General features: G+C 36.5%; 1 protein-coding gene, 1 long non-coding RNA gene and 1 other non-coding gene across 6 annotated transcripts in view; all 3 read left to right on the top strand.

Annotated features, from left to right (window-relative positions):
- Positions 1–15241, top strand: part of LOC131684897 (casein kinase I) — a 165031-nt gene that overhangs the window by 88799 nt on the left and 60991 nt on the right. For all 4 annotated transcript variants that reach the window (XM_058968144.1, XM_058968145.1, XM_058968146.1 and 1 more), the window contains exons 4-5: positions 6932–7046; positions 14910–15178. In XM_058968144.1, the coding sequence (XP_058824127.1) occupies positions 6932–7046; positions 14910–15178 (384 nt within the window). The remainder of the gene's footprint in view (positions 1–6931; positions 7047–14909; positions 15179–15241) is intronic.
- On the top strand, positions 3796–6915 carry LOC131684901 (uncharacterized). Its single transcript, XR_009304699.1, has 4 exons — positions 3796–4774; positions 4839–4946; positions 5009–5243; positions 5298–6915. It is a non-coding gene; the product is annotated as an uncharacterized LOC131684901 (long non-coding RNA).
- Trnar-ucu (transfer RNA arginine (anticodon UCU)) lies at positions 7876–7948 on the top strand. The gene has a single exon. It is a non-coding gene; the product is annotated as a tRNA-Arg (tRNA).

Genomic DNA, 15241 nt, shown 5'->3' on the forward strand with positions numbered 1-15241 from the left:
TGTTTTGGGTGCACAAATGTGGATATCTCAAATTGGAGAAAGTGAAATTGATTTCTTCTTTTCGCATTCGAAAGAGTCCATTAAATAGTACATTCTAAGAGAAATAATCAGGAATCAATTAGATAAAATCATAAACAAAGCTGTCCGAATATGGCGAAGGGTTCGCTGAATAATTTGCGAAAAAATATAGACTGAAAAATGTGACATGTTTTATAAAAACTAAAATTTATGTTAAAAAATTCAATTACAAAAGAGTACATTTATTTTGTTTTTTAACGAAATTTTGAAAGAAAGGAAACATTTTAAAAGTGATTGTATCATGGAGAACTTGTCAGCAAAATAGTTTTTCTACCTATAACCTTACACATATTTTTAAATTGTATACTATTTAACAGATAAAACTGTAATTTTATCATAGAATATGATCCTAAATACCATTTAAAATAATAATGCATTTAACGAAAGTCTTCCCTAATGCGATAGTTTTCAAGATATTTGGAATCTTGTTTTAACAAAACTGATGAATTCGTGAAATTATGCCCTTTTTATAAGTGATTCGCGTTTCTCCATCATTAACGTTCAACAATGAAATTTTTATCGTTTTAAACACGAAAGAGATTTTTTTTGTGTATTTGGATCATGGAGAAGCTATGAATGAAAAGTTTTCCGAACAATAACTTTTAACATATTTTTAAAATGCATTCTTTTAAAATACTTTTTAATTCGTACTATTTGCAGTCGAAAATATTAGTTTATTATTGAATATGATTCTAAATGCTATTTCAAATCAAAATACTCATAACAAAAAATTTCGAAAATGTGGTAGTTTTCTAGATATTTTAAATTTGCTTTATCCAGTAATTCAATTATTTTATTTTATTACGACCTTTTCGTAAATTATTCGCGTTTCTCTTTCACGAACAATAGGGTTTCCAAGATGCTCATAAAGTTTTCTGCAACTTTCCTTTTGACATCAGGGCGATATTGGAAAAACTTTATGAAAGCTATATGAAAACAATGAAAATATGATTCAACTACAGTGAAGATCCGATTTTATCAACTTTTGATTTTGTATGTCTCCGATTTTGTTTACTTGTCAGCTTTTTGACCCGATTTTTTACCATCATATGAAAATCCATCTGGTGGTTTCTAGCAGACGAACCAAATCAAATTCGAGTAAATCCTTTCCTGAGCACATTTTTCTTATCGAACGGATACAAAATATGCAGAAATAAAAATACCAATTTTCAATTTTTCACTGAAAGACCCCCTCAAGGGGAATTTTTACTAAATAATAAGACGGTGTTGTGAGGGTATATTTAGGGACTAAAGAAGAATTTAGCAGTTTATATTTATTAAAAAGAAAGAAAAAATATACCCCCATTTTGTCAGCGTAAATTTCACCATGAGACTGATAAAACCGGGTCTTCACTGTATATTAGACCGGCACAAAAATTGACTTTTTCTCGGAACACCGCCCAATCGAAAGGTGATTAGCTCCATAAACCTTATACCAAATATGAACTTGATCGGTTGCTTCTGGTTAGCTCACAAGAATTTTTAAGATTGTATGTGAAAATATATGAAAAATCGACAATGGAAACAATAAATTCAGTAAAAATGCCTGTATCATCTTATGCTTCCCAAAATCTGCAGTTTAAAGTGAAAGTAGAACATTGCCGAAGACCGTAAGTTGTTCCGATTTAGCAGTAAAATGGTGTTCTAATACAGAGTTATGTGTTGCCTCTCTTTCTCGCACATGCTTAGAATAGGAAATTTCCAAAAAAATCGGATAACCATCAAAGTTAAATGACTTTGTCGGGGAATATCCAATCAATATGCAATCTGCAACAAAACTGTTCGTTATAAAATAATGTACGCCATTAGAAGTTTTGAGGTGTTCAGAGTTACTGTAGATTTTTAAATTGAATTTTGAGTTTTTATTTCTTATTTTTCATTTGTGAAACCTTTTGTGGGTGAACTAGGCCTATCGGGAAAAACTCATATTTTGCATATGATTTATGGACCCAATGAATGAAATTTGAATTTTTTTTTGAGAGTTGTCCTACTGGAGCTGTAGGGCTAGGTTCTCGGAAGGGCTCCCCGTCAGAATCACATACTACAATTTGCAGACGAGACAGGCAATGTCGCCCACTAAAACACTGCTTTAAGCCAATTGTAGCGGGTCGTGATTCTGAATGTGATATTCATTGTACGGTTCGGGTATGAGCGGGCGTAGGGACTCGCGATCGCGTGTATCATCGCGAAGGACTCGAGCATTTGTTCGATCGCGTGTGCTAACGTTTATGTAACTTCGCGTGCATAAATTATATTTTATCCGCCTGCATTTCGCATATTCGCATGTGTTCGCGGACCGTGAATATAATACTTTATTTTTAGTGTACGGCTCAGATGCTAGAAGAAAGTGAGATCTTCCATATCACTACAGTTCCCAGTGATGTCACTATGGAACGTGTTGTTTAGTGGATTCGAGCTTTATTTTTTGGTTGGTCCTACTGAATGTATGGACCTAAGTTATTAGGACAGAGAGTAATGGTTTCCGGACGTGGCCGATTCGTGAGCGTGCGAAAACGGACGGTTTGCATTTGAGACAGCGTTTGAAACTTCGTAAGTGCTAAAACGTTCTCCGTAGTACCGGTGTGTTATTAAGTTTGCGCGATCGCGAACGTAGGTGTGCGTTATTAATCGCGAAGGGCTTAAGCGTTCGCATGTTAACGTGTTTGTCACGTGTGTTCGCGTTCATGTGACTTCGCGTGTACAAGACTGGATTTTGCAACCGTGTGGCCCTTCCCATTTACGCGTACGTTCTTGGATGGTCACGCGGACCTTCATTCTGATAGTTTTCGGTGTACAATTCACATTCTGACAGGGAGTAAGTTACTCCATATCACTAGAGTCCCCGGTCATGTCGCCATGTAACGTGGTGTCTAGTGGATATGAGAGCTTTCTTTTTTTATTGGATCAATTGAAGTCATGGACCTAGTCTGCTGATATCAGTGACCGATTCATGATCGTGCGAGAGTTTTTAGGTTCACGCTTGAGACCGCGTTTGAAAATTTATAGGAACTGAGACATTCACTTTATCACCGGGATGATATCATGTTTACGAGATCGCGGCTGTAGGTGCCGTGGATGGTCGCGAAGGCTTAAAGCATTTGTATATTAACGTGTTGGTCACGTGTATGTGACTTTGCGTGTATAATTTCGATTTTATAATGATGTAACATGTATTCTTTTTTGATCGCGTGCGAATCGTGAAGCTGATATTTAATTTTTAGTGTATGGTACAGATGATAGAAAAGAGTCCGTTTCCCATATCACTAGAGTTCCAGGTCATGTCACCATGGAACGTGTTGTTTAGTGAATATGAGCGTCACTTTTTTGATTGGTTCAACTGAAGACATTAGTCCAGACTGCTAGGACCGAGGTAAGACTTCCGAACCTGACCGTTTCATGATCGCGCGAGTGGTGGGTTAATGTTTGAGACCGCGTTTGGAAGTTTAAAGATACTACGTTTACTTAATAACTGTGATTTTTTCATGTAGGCAAATTCGCGGGCGTAAGTATGTGTGGATTATTGCAATTGCATGGTCGCGTTTGTGGCCAGGTTTGTGTTATCGCGAAGGCCACTAGCGTTTGTACTTACATGTATATAGATAGCGTATAGTAGAGATATACCAATAAACGGAATCAGAACATGCCGAATAAAAAAAAAAGGTGCAAAGAGCTTGATTAGAAGTGTATAAATTGACCGATACTATTTTGGTATACATCAATAATAGAAAAGCAAACTAATAGATGTACAAAAGAAACAAACTAGCGAAGTAGAACAGAAAACACATGTAACATGCAATCAAACTCGTCTAAATGCAGCAAATGTTGTATATTTACCATTAAATACAATTGCATGCTGTTAGAATTTCGTCATGCTATGCTGACCGGGAATGGATGACTCACGTGCGTCGGTAAATTCATTGTACCCTAATTTATCCAATCCGACTTTCCCGAATTAATAGAACCAAATGCACAAATTGATCACCAGAAATATTAGCCACTATTCTATCATATACGCCAGTTCTGCATCCATTCCCTGACCCATGTGTCACAAATACTCAGACGAACACATACACAGATAGACATACGACTAGCACATAACAATTGTACACTAGTACGAAAAACTACGATTATTACAAAGCGACAACTAATATGTTTCTACATATTCTACTTGATTAAATTAATTTAATTATTAAATTAATTTAGTTAGTACATGCATGATGACGAATTCGATCGATAAATGGACACACAATGACTCCCACTGTGAGCCCCGTCCACGAATACCGCCATCAAATTGTGGAACAATATTTGCAAACACAGCACACAGCAAAAGTCTGTAACGTTTGTCATGGGAATCAATGTTTATAAACGTAGGATAATGGTCAAAACAAAGACATTATAATTAGTTGATAGAAAAATCAGACATTCTGGCACCACGGCAGCACTATCTGGACGCTATCTTGCACCCGCATATCTCTTCGCACAAAGTCTACATCACTTTTGGCGGAAATCGTACAAGAGTAAAATCTTTCTCACAAAGACAACCAAAACGCGAACAAGGCCAGTAAGCAAAGTCGCCATCGTGATAGTGACGCGCACCTGGGAAAAAACGTCGTGCGGAACTCACCAAGCAGAAGTAACCAAAAGACTGCGAATCAGATCGAAAATCGTCGCATGATTTCTCAAGTCTGTAAACCGGGTAAATATACAAAAACTCAATATTAGAATTTCGTTTAATGGTCCCAAATTTTCACGCAAATCAGAAATCGCCGACCAACGCACGCTGTGAGTTTTGGCACGAGCACCACTCAGTTACGAAAGCCATATTGGAAAATTACCAGGGTCCATTCTAAATACGGACAGTGGATCGGGTAAATATGTGAAAATTCTTTGCTGAAACTGGGACTAATAATGCCAATTTCATGATAATTAGAAAGTGACACATCAAACGCACGTGATCATTTTAGCTTGATTGGATCCATTAGCGCAAGCTGCAATCAAGCAACACATTCTCCTGGTTCGCCACGGGAGCCTTATTCAGCTAATAAGCCAAGCCGAGGGACCTAGAAAGATTCAAACGGCGCCCAGCACACGCTTACGAGGAAGACGACTTTGAAGATTAACAACGGATCGGTACGATCCCATCTCGGAAGACAGCCCCGGAAAGGGTAAGTGCATCGTCACGATGTGGTCGAACAGAAGCTAACTGGTCTTGCCTTCAGGGCCGTTTTCTCAGATTTGCCTGATCAGGAGGACGATCTATTAACGGATTAGTCGGTCATTACGGAAACGAGGACGAAGGTCAAGCGAGCGACTGGCAGCACGACAGAGAACGGCGGGAGGAGAACCTCTGTGCACCGGTAACACGTTGACGTCATCAGGAGTCGAAGCCAAAGCTGTGGTGTGGAGCATGAAAGCGGTGGTGAAGAGCACGGGTAGGAGGAAACCCGGGATGGCATGCTAAGGCGGGCGTGTTGCGGATCCGTGAGTAGAAATGAGAGACAAAGCCAGTTTAGAACAGCCAAGAATGAAGGCGAGTGATTAGTATAGAGTAGGAGATGTTTGAGGTAGTCAGCTGGGGACGAGTGTAATGTATGCAAAATATATTGTAATTTAAACACATAATAGTATTTGTGGATATTGTTGGTTTGCGATTTGTTCCATGCTAGTCGGTGCTGCCTCCGCGATCATCTCACATCGTAGGCAAACCTATTACAAGTCAATGCACGACGACCCGCCAGTCGGCTACGTCACCGCGCACAGACCAGTGGCTGAGCGTTGGTATGCGCAGGGGCAGAGTATGAAGAATCGTAGAACATAAAAAAGGCACATAAGCCCTCTCGGTCTCCTCGATGCACCACTATCGAGGCGTAATGCAATAACCATCTTAAAGCAGTTGTTCTTTGGCGCTGATGCACGCAATATGCCTGATGATGTTTGCAATACCGTCAAACCCCTCAACCTTGGGGAGGGATTTGAATGAAATTTGAATTTTTATTCCAAAAAAAAAAATCAAAATTATTTCCGGTTTACTGTAAATAGTTCAATCGCCAGACTCTACTACAAAAAACATTTTGCTACGAAAACATCCATCGTTGTTTGCGAACACATTAGAAAAGCCAGACTAATAAACAACGACGAAAATGAAAGCCCCATGTTCTATTTCGACAAGAAAAGCTAATTAATCAAAGTAGTCCATCCACCCATTCAACAGCTGCTCGTTCTGGCGGGCCAACAATTGGTAGCAACCGTCCGCCTTCAGCAACTCCCCAAATAATACCAGCGAACGCCAGAGAGGATAATTCTTCTAATTAAGATTTTAATAGCTATAAAGAAAGCTACCTTTTCCAAGAAGCTTTTTCCGGCTCTGGTTCCGGGCGATTCTCATAAAACTTCAATTTATTATCCACGCAGCAGACACGTGTACATCTAGCTCCAGCCGACTCACGCGCAAAATCGAAACTCACAAACCACCGTTTGTTGTGCTGTGCGCGGCGCCCACCTAGCAATATCATCTCAATTTTCATCCAATCACCTTTGCTGACCTTCCCCCAATTGCCGAAATGTGTGGCCCTCGTTTTTGATTTGTTTACATAACTTTGTGATACTGTGTTTACCCACATGACCATCATCTCATCATCATCATCATCTTATTCTTCTTTATCTTCTACTTTATAACCATTTTCCCCTCTATCAACAGTACATATGCATGTGTATTGTTGTACATACGTACGCGGGGTTACCAAATAATAATCAAATCAAATTGATTGACCTAAATATCAACGACCACTAATTGATTCCGTTTTTCTTTTCCATGTGTTTCTTTCCATCTGCCAATTCTTTGTCTCTCCCACAGCTCCACAGGATCGAGTATGTGCATAGTCGTCACTTAATTTATAGAGACGTAAAACCAGAAAATTTTCTAATCGGTAGAAGTTCAAATAAACGTGATAAAATTATACATATAATAGGTAAGTAACTAGGTTAATCGATACCACCCTCCTTTTACATTTATATTGCTGTTACCATAAATTTCGATTTCATTTTGTGACCCCAAAAATACTTTTTAAATCATTGTTGATAGTTTTATTTTGGAACGAATCCCACACGATGTCAGTAATGGTACCATTACTTATTGTCATTCCAATATATTCCACTACAGTTTATTTTTATGTCATCCCGCCCGCGCCTTTATAACTCACAACGGAATCAGCATCCATACACGACCCACGGTAGAATTTTTTTCTTCCAAAACCATAATAAAGCAGGAATACCCGCAAATGCCTTACCAGTACCACACAGGATAGGCAACGCGCATGTGTCGGTAAAATCATACCACATAGGTACGTAAAGTTGCAACCATGCTTGCCAGCGGACGTTTCCCCTTTGGGTTCTCACGCTCCCGGCCGAGAGCTGATGAACACACTTGCGAGTCCGTCGCAAACGACGGACGGGTGTGTGTGGATCACAAGAGAACAACAACGTCACTCACGAAATCTATTTTTAGAATACCGCTCTCACATCCAACCGGCGCGAGCTGACAAGCGCAGGCGGTGGCACTCATTTCAACTCGAAGCAACTCGCAAAGCGGAACGGAGTGGAAAACGAATGAACGACGGTCTCTGCTCTGCTTGTTTCAAGGGGAGTGAGCGATGAATATGCCGCTCCTTGCCTTTGCCGGTTGTAGTAGCTGGTTGTGTTCTGTCTCGAACGTGCAAAGAGGAATAGTTATCTGACTTTCGATGCTTACCGCCGCCGATGGTTGGTTTATAACGCACTTCTGGCGCTCGCTTTCGGCATGTCCCTTTGGCGCAGCGGATAGCGCGTTGGACTTCTAATCCAAAGGTCGTGGGTTCGATCCCCACAAGGGATGCATCGGTGGATTTTTTTTGTAGCTCTGCTTTTGAAAGATTTTTATTTTTTACTTAGTTTGTAGGGTATTTACTCGTGGGTTGATGAAACTAAGTTGATTTAATGCGTGACACGAAGGGCACGGAAAAAATTGTTCTCAAACGAATTGAAACTTAGTTTATCTAATGCAAATTGCTCGCTGATTTGATTAGTTATTTTTTTCCTGCAGCATTTTTTTTTGATTTTGTTCAGTTATTGAATTTGGGACAATAAATAATTTATCAATAACTGCATTGACTTTTTTAATGCACAACTTTTTAGGTTTTTGGTCGAAAAAGAGCCAATTTATTGTAAATGTGTAGCATTGCGTTTTATATCGAGCGTGTAAAACACTTCATGATAATATTATATTTTCAAAGTTACAAATCCATGATCGATTGGTATTTAATTTAAATTTCCGTCCTTCTTCCTCTTCCGGAAAACAATAGATATGATAGGATTATGCGAATCTAGAAAAGTTATGGTAGGGTAATTTGGGGAGAGATGCCGCACATTTCTATAAATCGATCCTGCATCAAAGTAAACCATTCAATATTCGATGAAATCATTTTTATCAACTGCGCCAAGTTTCTAAAATACTCTGGAATGGTTTCTGTCAGGAAAAAAATCATCAAATTTTCACGAACATTTTTAAAAAGAAAGGTTATTGCGGGACAGATGCCGCATGTGCGGGTGAGACGCCACACTGTGGTCCCAAGCTGGAAAATGGTAAACACAAATAATTTTAGCTCTTGTTGATGTTTTCGTGATTGGGTGTCTTCAGCTGAGTTTCATGAAGTTTGATTACACTTACACGGCTAGCACTTCCACTTTTCTTAAGGGGGTACTACCATTTCTAGAAACATTTTTTATGCAACATTTTAAAAATATTTTTCTTCCGCAACCTTGTGTAACGATTAAGTTGGAGTAAATTAAGTGTACTATTTATCTATATGTGTGTGTACGAACGATATATATATACAGGGGGTTTCGTTCATGGTTAAGAACCTCTCGAGGGATGATTGACTATCATATTTGGAGAAAAAAATCGTTCTATACATATCATCAAATCTCTACCGTTATTAAGTTATTGAACTTTTTGTGCTAAAAACATAGTTGTCTTAAAATAGCTCTAACTCAAAAAACATACTTTGTATTTCAAATCTTTTAGATCCATTGGATAGGTGAGAAAATTTCCTATTGAAAAATGTCCTCAAATGTTCCAGCTAATGAGGTTAAGTAACCTTTTCACAGTAATTTATTTAAAATTTAACAATTTTGATCAATTTTTCGTTCATTTCGCGAAAACCTTAATAGTTAACATCACCATTTTAATAATTCAAATTGTTAGTCTTGAAGAGTTGTATAATTTCTTCTTTGACATGTCACACTTTTCTTGTCTTGTTTTCATGTGTTTGGGTTATTGAACTTGGATATTTTTATCTCATATTCACTAATACTAGCTCTTATTGAAAAAGTATGGCACTTATTGTACCTTTTCTTATTTTTTCGAAAGCCAGGAAAATTTTGCAGAGAAAAATGTATTAATACCTTTCAGTTAAGTGAATTTAGTATTCTTTTAGAAGTTAATTAGTTTAAAGTTAGTGTTATTATTAGCATTTTCGTTATTTTCTTAAAATAGTAAATAATAAACTTCACAATTATTATTATGGAATTAATGCATTTCAGCAAGTTCTACAATTCTTTCTTTGACTCCATTCAATTATCTCTTTTAGTTTCGAAGCAAAATCATTTTTATCTTCTCGTTTCATATGCAAAAACAACCATTTCGACCCCACGGCATTTGTGATGAGGTCATGCTGTGTTAACTATTAAATTGCAGCGAAATGAAAAGCAATAGGGATAAAGTGTCAAATAAGTTGTAGAGAATCTTAAGGGGCACTAAATGAACAATAGTGACGATAAATTTAGTTGATTAATAATTAGAATAATTACAAAAAATCACCAAAAAACGCAAATTTTGAGTTATTTTACTAGTAAAAAGTCATGTAGTACACTTAACTAAAAGATATCTGTACATACATCGAAAGGTAATTTTCTCAGCTTTCCAATGAAGCCCTGGTAATAGCGATTTAAAGTATATTTTTTTAGATTAGAGTCTTAAGAACTTACAAGTCAATTACAGGAAAAGTTTAGAAGTGAAATTACAAGGAAAAGAGAAGAGATAGGAATATTATGTTGAAGAACAAATTATGAATCGTCCTCAAACCCAACTTTTGGATAATAGATATTGCTATAATCATAATTCATTATTTTGAGAAAATTAACAAAACCTCATCAAAAACACTAACTTTTAACGACTTTACAACTAAAACGTAATAAAAAAATTAATTATCTGAAAGATATGAGAACATTATTCAATAGAAAATTTTCTCACCTTTCCAATGGCACTAAAAGATTTAAAATACGAGGTATACTTTTTTAGTTAGAGGTGTTTTAAGATAAACAAGTTTTTTTACACAAAATGTAAAATAACTCTGTAGCGGTTGAGATTTGATGGTATGTGTAGAACGATTTTTTTCTCGAAATATGACAGTATATCACCCCTCAAGAGATTCTTACTCATGAACCAAACACCCTGTATACGCCGCTGCGAAGATCTGGGAAGCAGTTACTTCAAGTATCTTCCTTAACAGTATCCACTTCTCCGTATTTTGACATGTTGCTTGATAACGCTAGCGGTGCAAGGTCATGCAGCTTTACTTCAATAGTGTCATCGTCTACATATGCTGGGATGCTGTATAAAACATTGTATTCGACGACGTGTTTCAAGTTATTCTGCGAAGTAAATGATTTTGGTTGGATAATGGTTTTGAGCATCACCAGTACCGCATGACGCAGATGGTGGAATTGCACACCATTAACTTCTGCTTCATTGAGCTTCATGTTCACCTTTAACAATTGCTCGACTTCTCGAATCGATGGTTTTATTGGATATTTCGAAAAGTCGACAGCTACACAGTGTGACCGCATAGGGTCAATAGACTAGCTTTGCATTGTCACTCAGTGATTGTTCATGTTTCAAACACTAGGTAGGAGGAACGAAATTTTGCGTGGTCTAATAGACAAAGCAGTACACGGGTAGATTTGATTGCGTGCGCTTCTGAACTTAGTAAGAGAAAAAACCAGACTGTATTAAGATATCTATCAGAGACTTCCGAGTTTCAATCGTTAAAAATGGAACGTTATACAGACAAAAATCTGTTCAGAAATTCATGTACATTGTTGTACAAGATTTCTTGAACTGAGCAGTTTACGAAATTTGTGACAAACTTCCTGAAATTATGGATAATAAACCTCGTATTCATGAAATTATTTGTGTTTTCACATTTCCTGTAATTTTCCTTTTGACATCAAGGTCATATTGTACACCATTTGAAAGCTACATGAAGACAAACAAATTATGTTTCAACTACATATATGGTTTAATCATCAGACCCTATGGTTGAATAAAATGTGGATTGTTTCCGTATAGCTTTCAAATGGTTCACAATATCGCGTTGATGTTAAAGGGAAAGTTACAGGCAATGTTATGGGCCTTGTGAAAAACATTGCTGTTGATGGAGTAACGCGAATAACTTATGAAAAGGTCGTAATAAAACAAAATATTTGCCTTGTTAAAACAAAATTTAAAATATCTCGAGAACTACTACATCTCAGAAAATTTTTGTTAGGAGCATTTTGATTTAAAAATGCGTTCAGAGTCATAATCATAAAGAAAATTACATTTTTTACTGCAAATAGTATGATTTATAAAAATATATCATAAGTTGTTGTTAGGATAACTTTTTATTGATGGCTACTCCATGATCCAAATACACTGAAAAAGTTTCTTTTATGCCTCTAAAACGGTAAACATTAGATTGTTGACATTTTATGATAGGTAACGCGAATAACTTTTAAAAAGGGCATAATTACGTATTATTTTTGTTCGAGCAAAATTCCAAATATCTCGACAACTATCGCATTTAGGAAGAGTTTTGTTAAATGCATTTTGATTTAAAATGATACTTTGAATAATAATATGTAATACAATCACAGTTTTGTATGCCAATTAGTATGAAATTTAAAAACATGCATAAAGTTATTGTTAGAAAAACTTTGTTACCGATAAGTTCCCCATCATGCAATCACATTCAAAATGTTTCGTTTCTCTTTAGTTTGTTTTTTTGGCAAAATATAAAAAAATTAAAAAAATGTTTTTTTTTGCAATTTTTATTTTTAACACAAATTTTTGTTTTTGTGAAAAATGATATTTTTTTCGGGGCACCTTTTTTGTACAGAAATATTCATTCCCTGTAACTCATTTTCAGATAGTTTTGCTGTTTAAAATACAGTATTATAACAAAAAACTTAAATCAATGCATGTAGAAACGTCTAAGCACTTTTGAAAAATTTCTCTCAATCAAAATATTGCAATTGCCATAGAAAATCATGGAGATTCATAATCCGTACACAACTGCAAAGTTTCGTTCGAATCGACGATGGTCATATTTTGCAATCGGCCGGCCTCTCATGGAATCCCTCATATGCTAACATTTGACAGCGATTATAGTGCTAAATTGCAAACTTTATTGTTAGCGTTGTTGAATTCATCTGAATGGAAACATGTTGAAGTGTTGTATGTTACCCCTTTTGACGGTAGTTTTTTTTTCGTTGAAACGGTCGAGTTTATGTCAATACTGTTTTCGGGATACTTATCAAAAATAGGAAGGTCTGTCGTTTGCTGCTATTATTCAGTGATTAATCCTTCTAGAAGTGAGATTTTTCAATATTTTTTTGTAGAAGAAGCGTCAGCTGTCTTTGGCAAAGTTGTTGAGATTGCTTTCTCAAATATCTTTGCTGAGCACTCTGAGTATCTTTTTAAGTGCTTAAGGGGTTATATACAAAGTTGTGGCGATAAAGTGAGCTAAGTTCGTAATTTTTTAAAAGTATTTTATGCAAAGCTTATTTGAAAAAGCGAAAGACAGTTCGTGTGTAGTACTATCGAAGATAGAAAAAACAATTGAATTAAAAAAATATCCAAGGTTGTCGGAGTTATGGCCCATCCTCCGAAGCATGTTTTTTAAGCAGAGGTTTGCGGTGAACGCTCTCCAAGCAGAACCGCTCAACTGATTTCCGAAAACTAAAAAGATTATTGAAGAAAAATGTATTGTGGTGTACTTGGACGGATCGGTTTTCCATTCCATCCAAATTTTTTTCTTGCAAAAAACATGTTGACCAAAAAATTGAGTTGTTTGGTGTTCCAAATTTTAAACAATTCATTACAAAGAATCGAAAAAATTTTGATAAAAAAGGAACCATTCAAGTACACGAGAATGTAAATACAAACAATTCAAAAAAAAATTATGAAGATCGAATGAATAATTTTTGAGATATCACGTTCACCGCAACGGTACTTTTCAAAAAAATTCATTCCGAGATAATTGCGTTTAAAATGTTGTTTTATCTTCATTCGTGGAAGAACCAGGTCGCTACAAATGGCTGTAATTTGAAATCTAGTGCTCCGATCTGGATGAAATTTTGCACAGATACTTTCAAAAGCTTGTACTTTCAGAATATTCATTTCCCATTTTTTTTAGTTTCAACTTTGTATATAACCCCTTAAAACAAATTCACGTCTCTTTTCAATTATCATTCCTACAAGTTTCATGTATGTTCAATCTTGAAAATACACATTAACACATAATTTTTCATATCTCGATAATTTTCGAGGATATTGGATATTTTTGAAACACAATAGTTTTTTTAAATAATTCTACTGGAGACGAGAGACAGGTGTGTAATGCATTGAATTTTATAGAGTTAATGTAGCACTTCTAACTACAATTAGAACTGACTGCCCGTTTTTGGCCGTTCAAAGTTGTTAGGTTTGAAGCTTTCGAAGTCACAAGAAATAGGCCAAATCCTTTGAAGAGATACGTATTTTACCAAGACGAACAACTTTCTGGAACTTGTTGAAGCTGTATCTACGACATTCAAGAAGTTACGCTAAAACAAAGTTTTAAGGGCTCATTCATAAACAACTCTCAAGAACTTCGAGTGTACTATAAATAGAGACTTTGGGTCTTCAGTAAAGTTGTTTGCAAAAACAAGTTCTTTGACATTGCTGAAGACTTTGTCTTGTTTTTCGTACCATGGAAAAAATTGTAACAAGTTCCTCGCTTCAAGTAGGATTAATCAACTTTATGACCAAAATAAATGTCTTGGATCATCATAAAACATCCCAGTAGACATCATTACTGCACGCTTCCCTGTTTTCGCCTGAATAAATTTTCGAACGTTTTTAATGAAGCCACCTTGGTGATTGAAATTCTGTCAGAGGGAACCAGAGTACGAGTGACTTTTAAATTATGTTTACATAAGTTAAATTGGCTAAACAAATCAACCGATTCCACTCATCAGCCTTTTATGTTATATTTTGTGGAAAAAACTGGAATTTAAAACAAAATCTTCAAAATTTGAATTACTTATAAATACACTTGAAAATCATAGCAAATTATAATATTATTTATATTCGTAAAATATCAAAACGCACACTGTTCCAGAGTAGACTTTCGTAGTTGAACTAGGAATCAACTCAAGGGGTGTCGTTATTTCTTTCTTGGCTGTCTAGTGATCATATAGCCCCACCAACCCCTATAATCATTATTCGGCTATTTTTAACTCGGATGAGTATATTTGTTTACATACCCAATTTTCGCTCCGAATCCGAACGATTTTGTTCGATTTGTTTATTATTTACATTTGCCGTCTCGCACTATTCCCAGACAGACTTGTTGCCTCCTGCCGTGGATCGTAGGATGCTGATACAGACATCGCATATTTAGTTACCAAGAAACAATCCTCTTCCCCGACTTACAATCGTTACTAATGCATTCATTTGTTTCAATTTGTTCTCTCGTTCTTTTCCATCGTTGCAGATTTTGGTCTCGCCAAAGAGTATATTGATTTAGATACGAATAAACACATACCATATCGAGAACATAAATCGCTAACGGGCACGGCGCGGTACATGTCGATCAATACGCATATGGGCAAGGAGCAGTCCAGACGTGACGACCTGGAGGCGCTCGGTCACATGTTTATGTATTTCTTAAGAGGTTCACTGCCATGGCAAGGTCTGAAAGCCGACACACTCAAAGAGCGATACCAAAAAATTGGTGATACGAAACGGGCGACACCGATCGATGTGAGTAGAGGCACACACCATCGTGCATCGATTATTATCAGTGCAATAGCTAGCAGCCGGCGC

The sequence above is a fragment of the Topomyia yanbarensis genome, chromosome 2, assembly GCF_030247195.1.
Source record: "Topomyia yanbarensis strain Yona2022 chromosome 2, ASM3024719v1, whole genome shotgun sequence".
In the NCBI taxonomy this organism is placed as follows: Eukaryota; Metazoa; Arthropoda; class Insecta; order Diptera; family Culicidae; genus Topomyia; species Topomyia yanbarensis.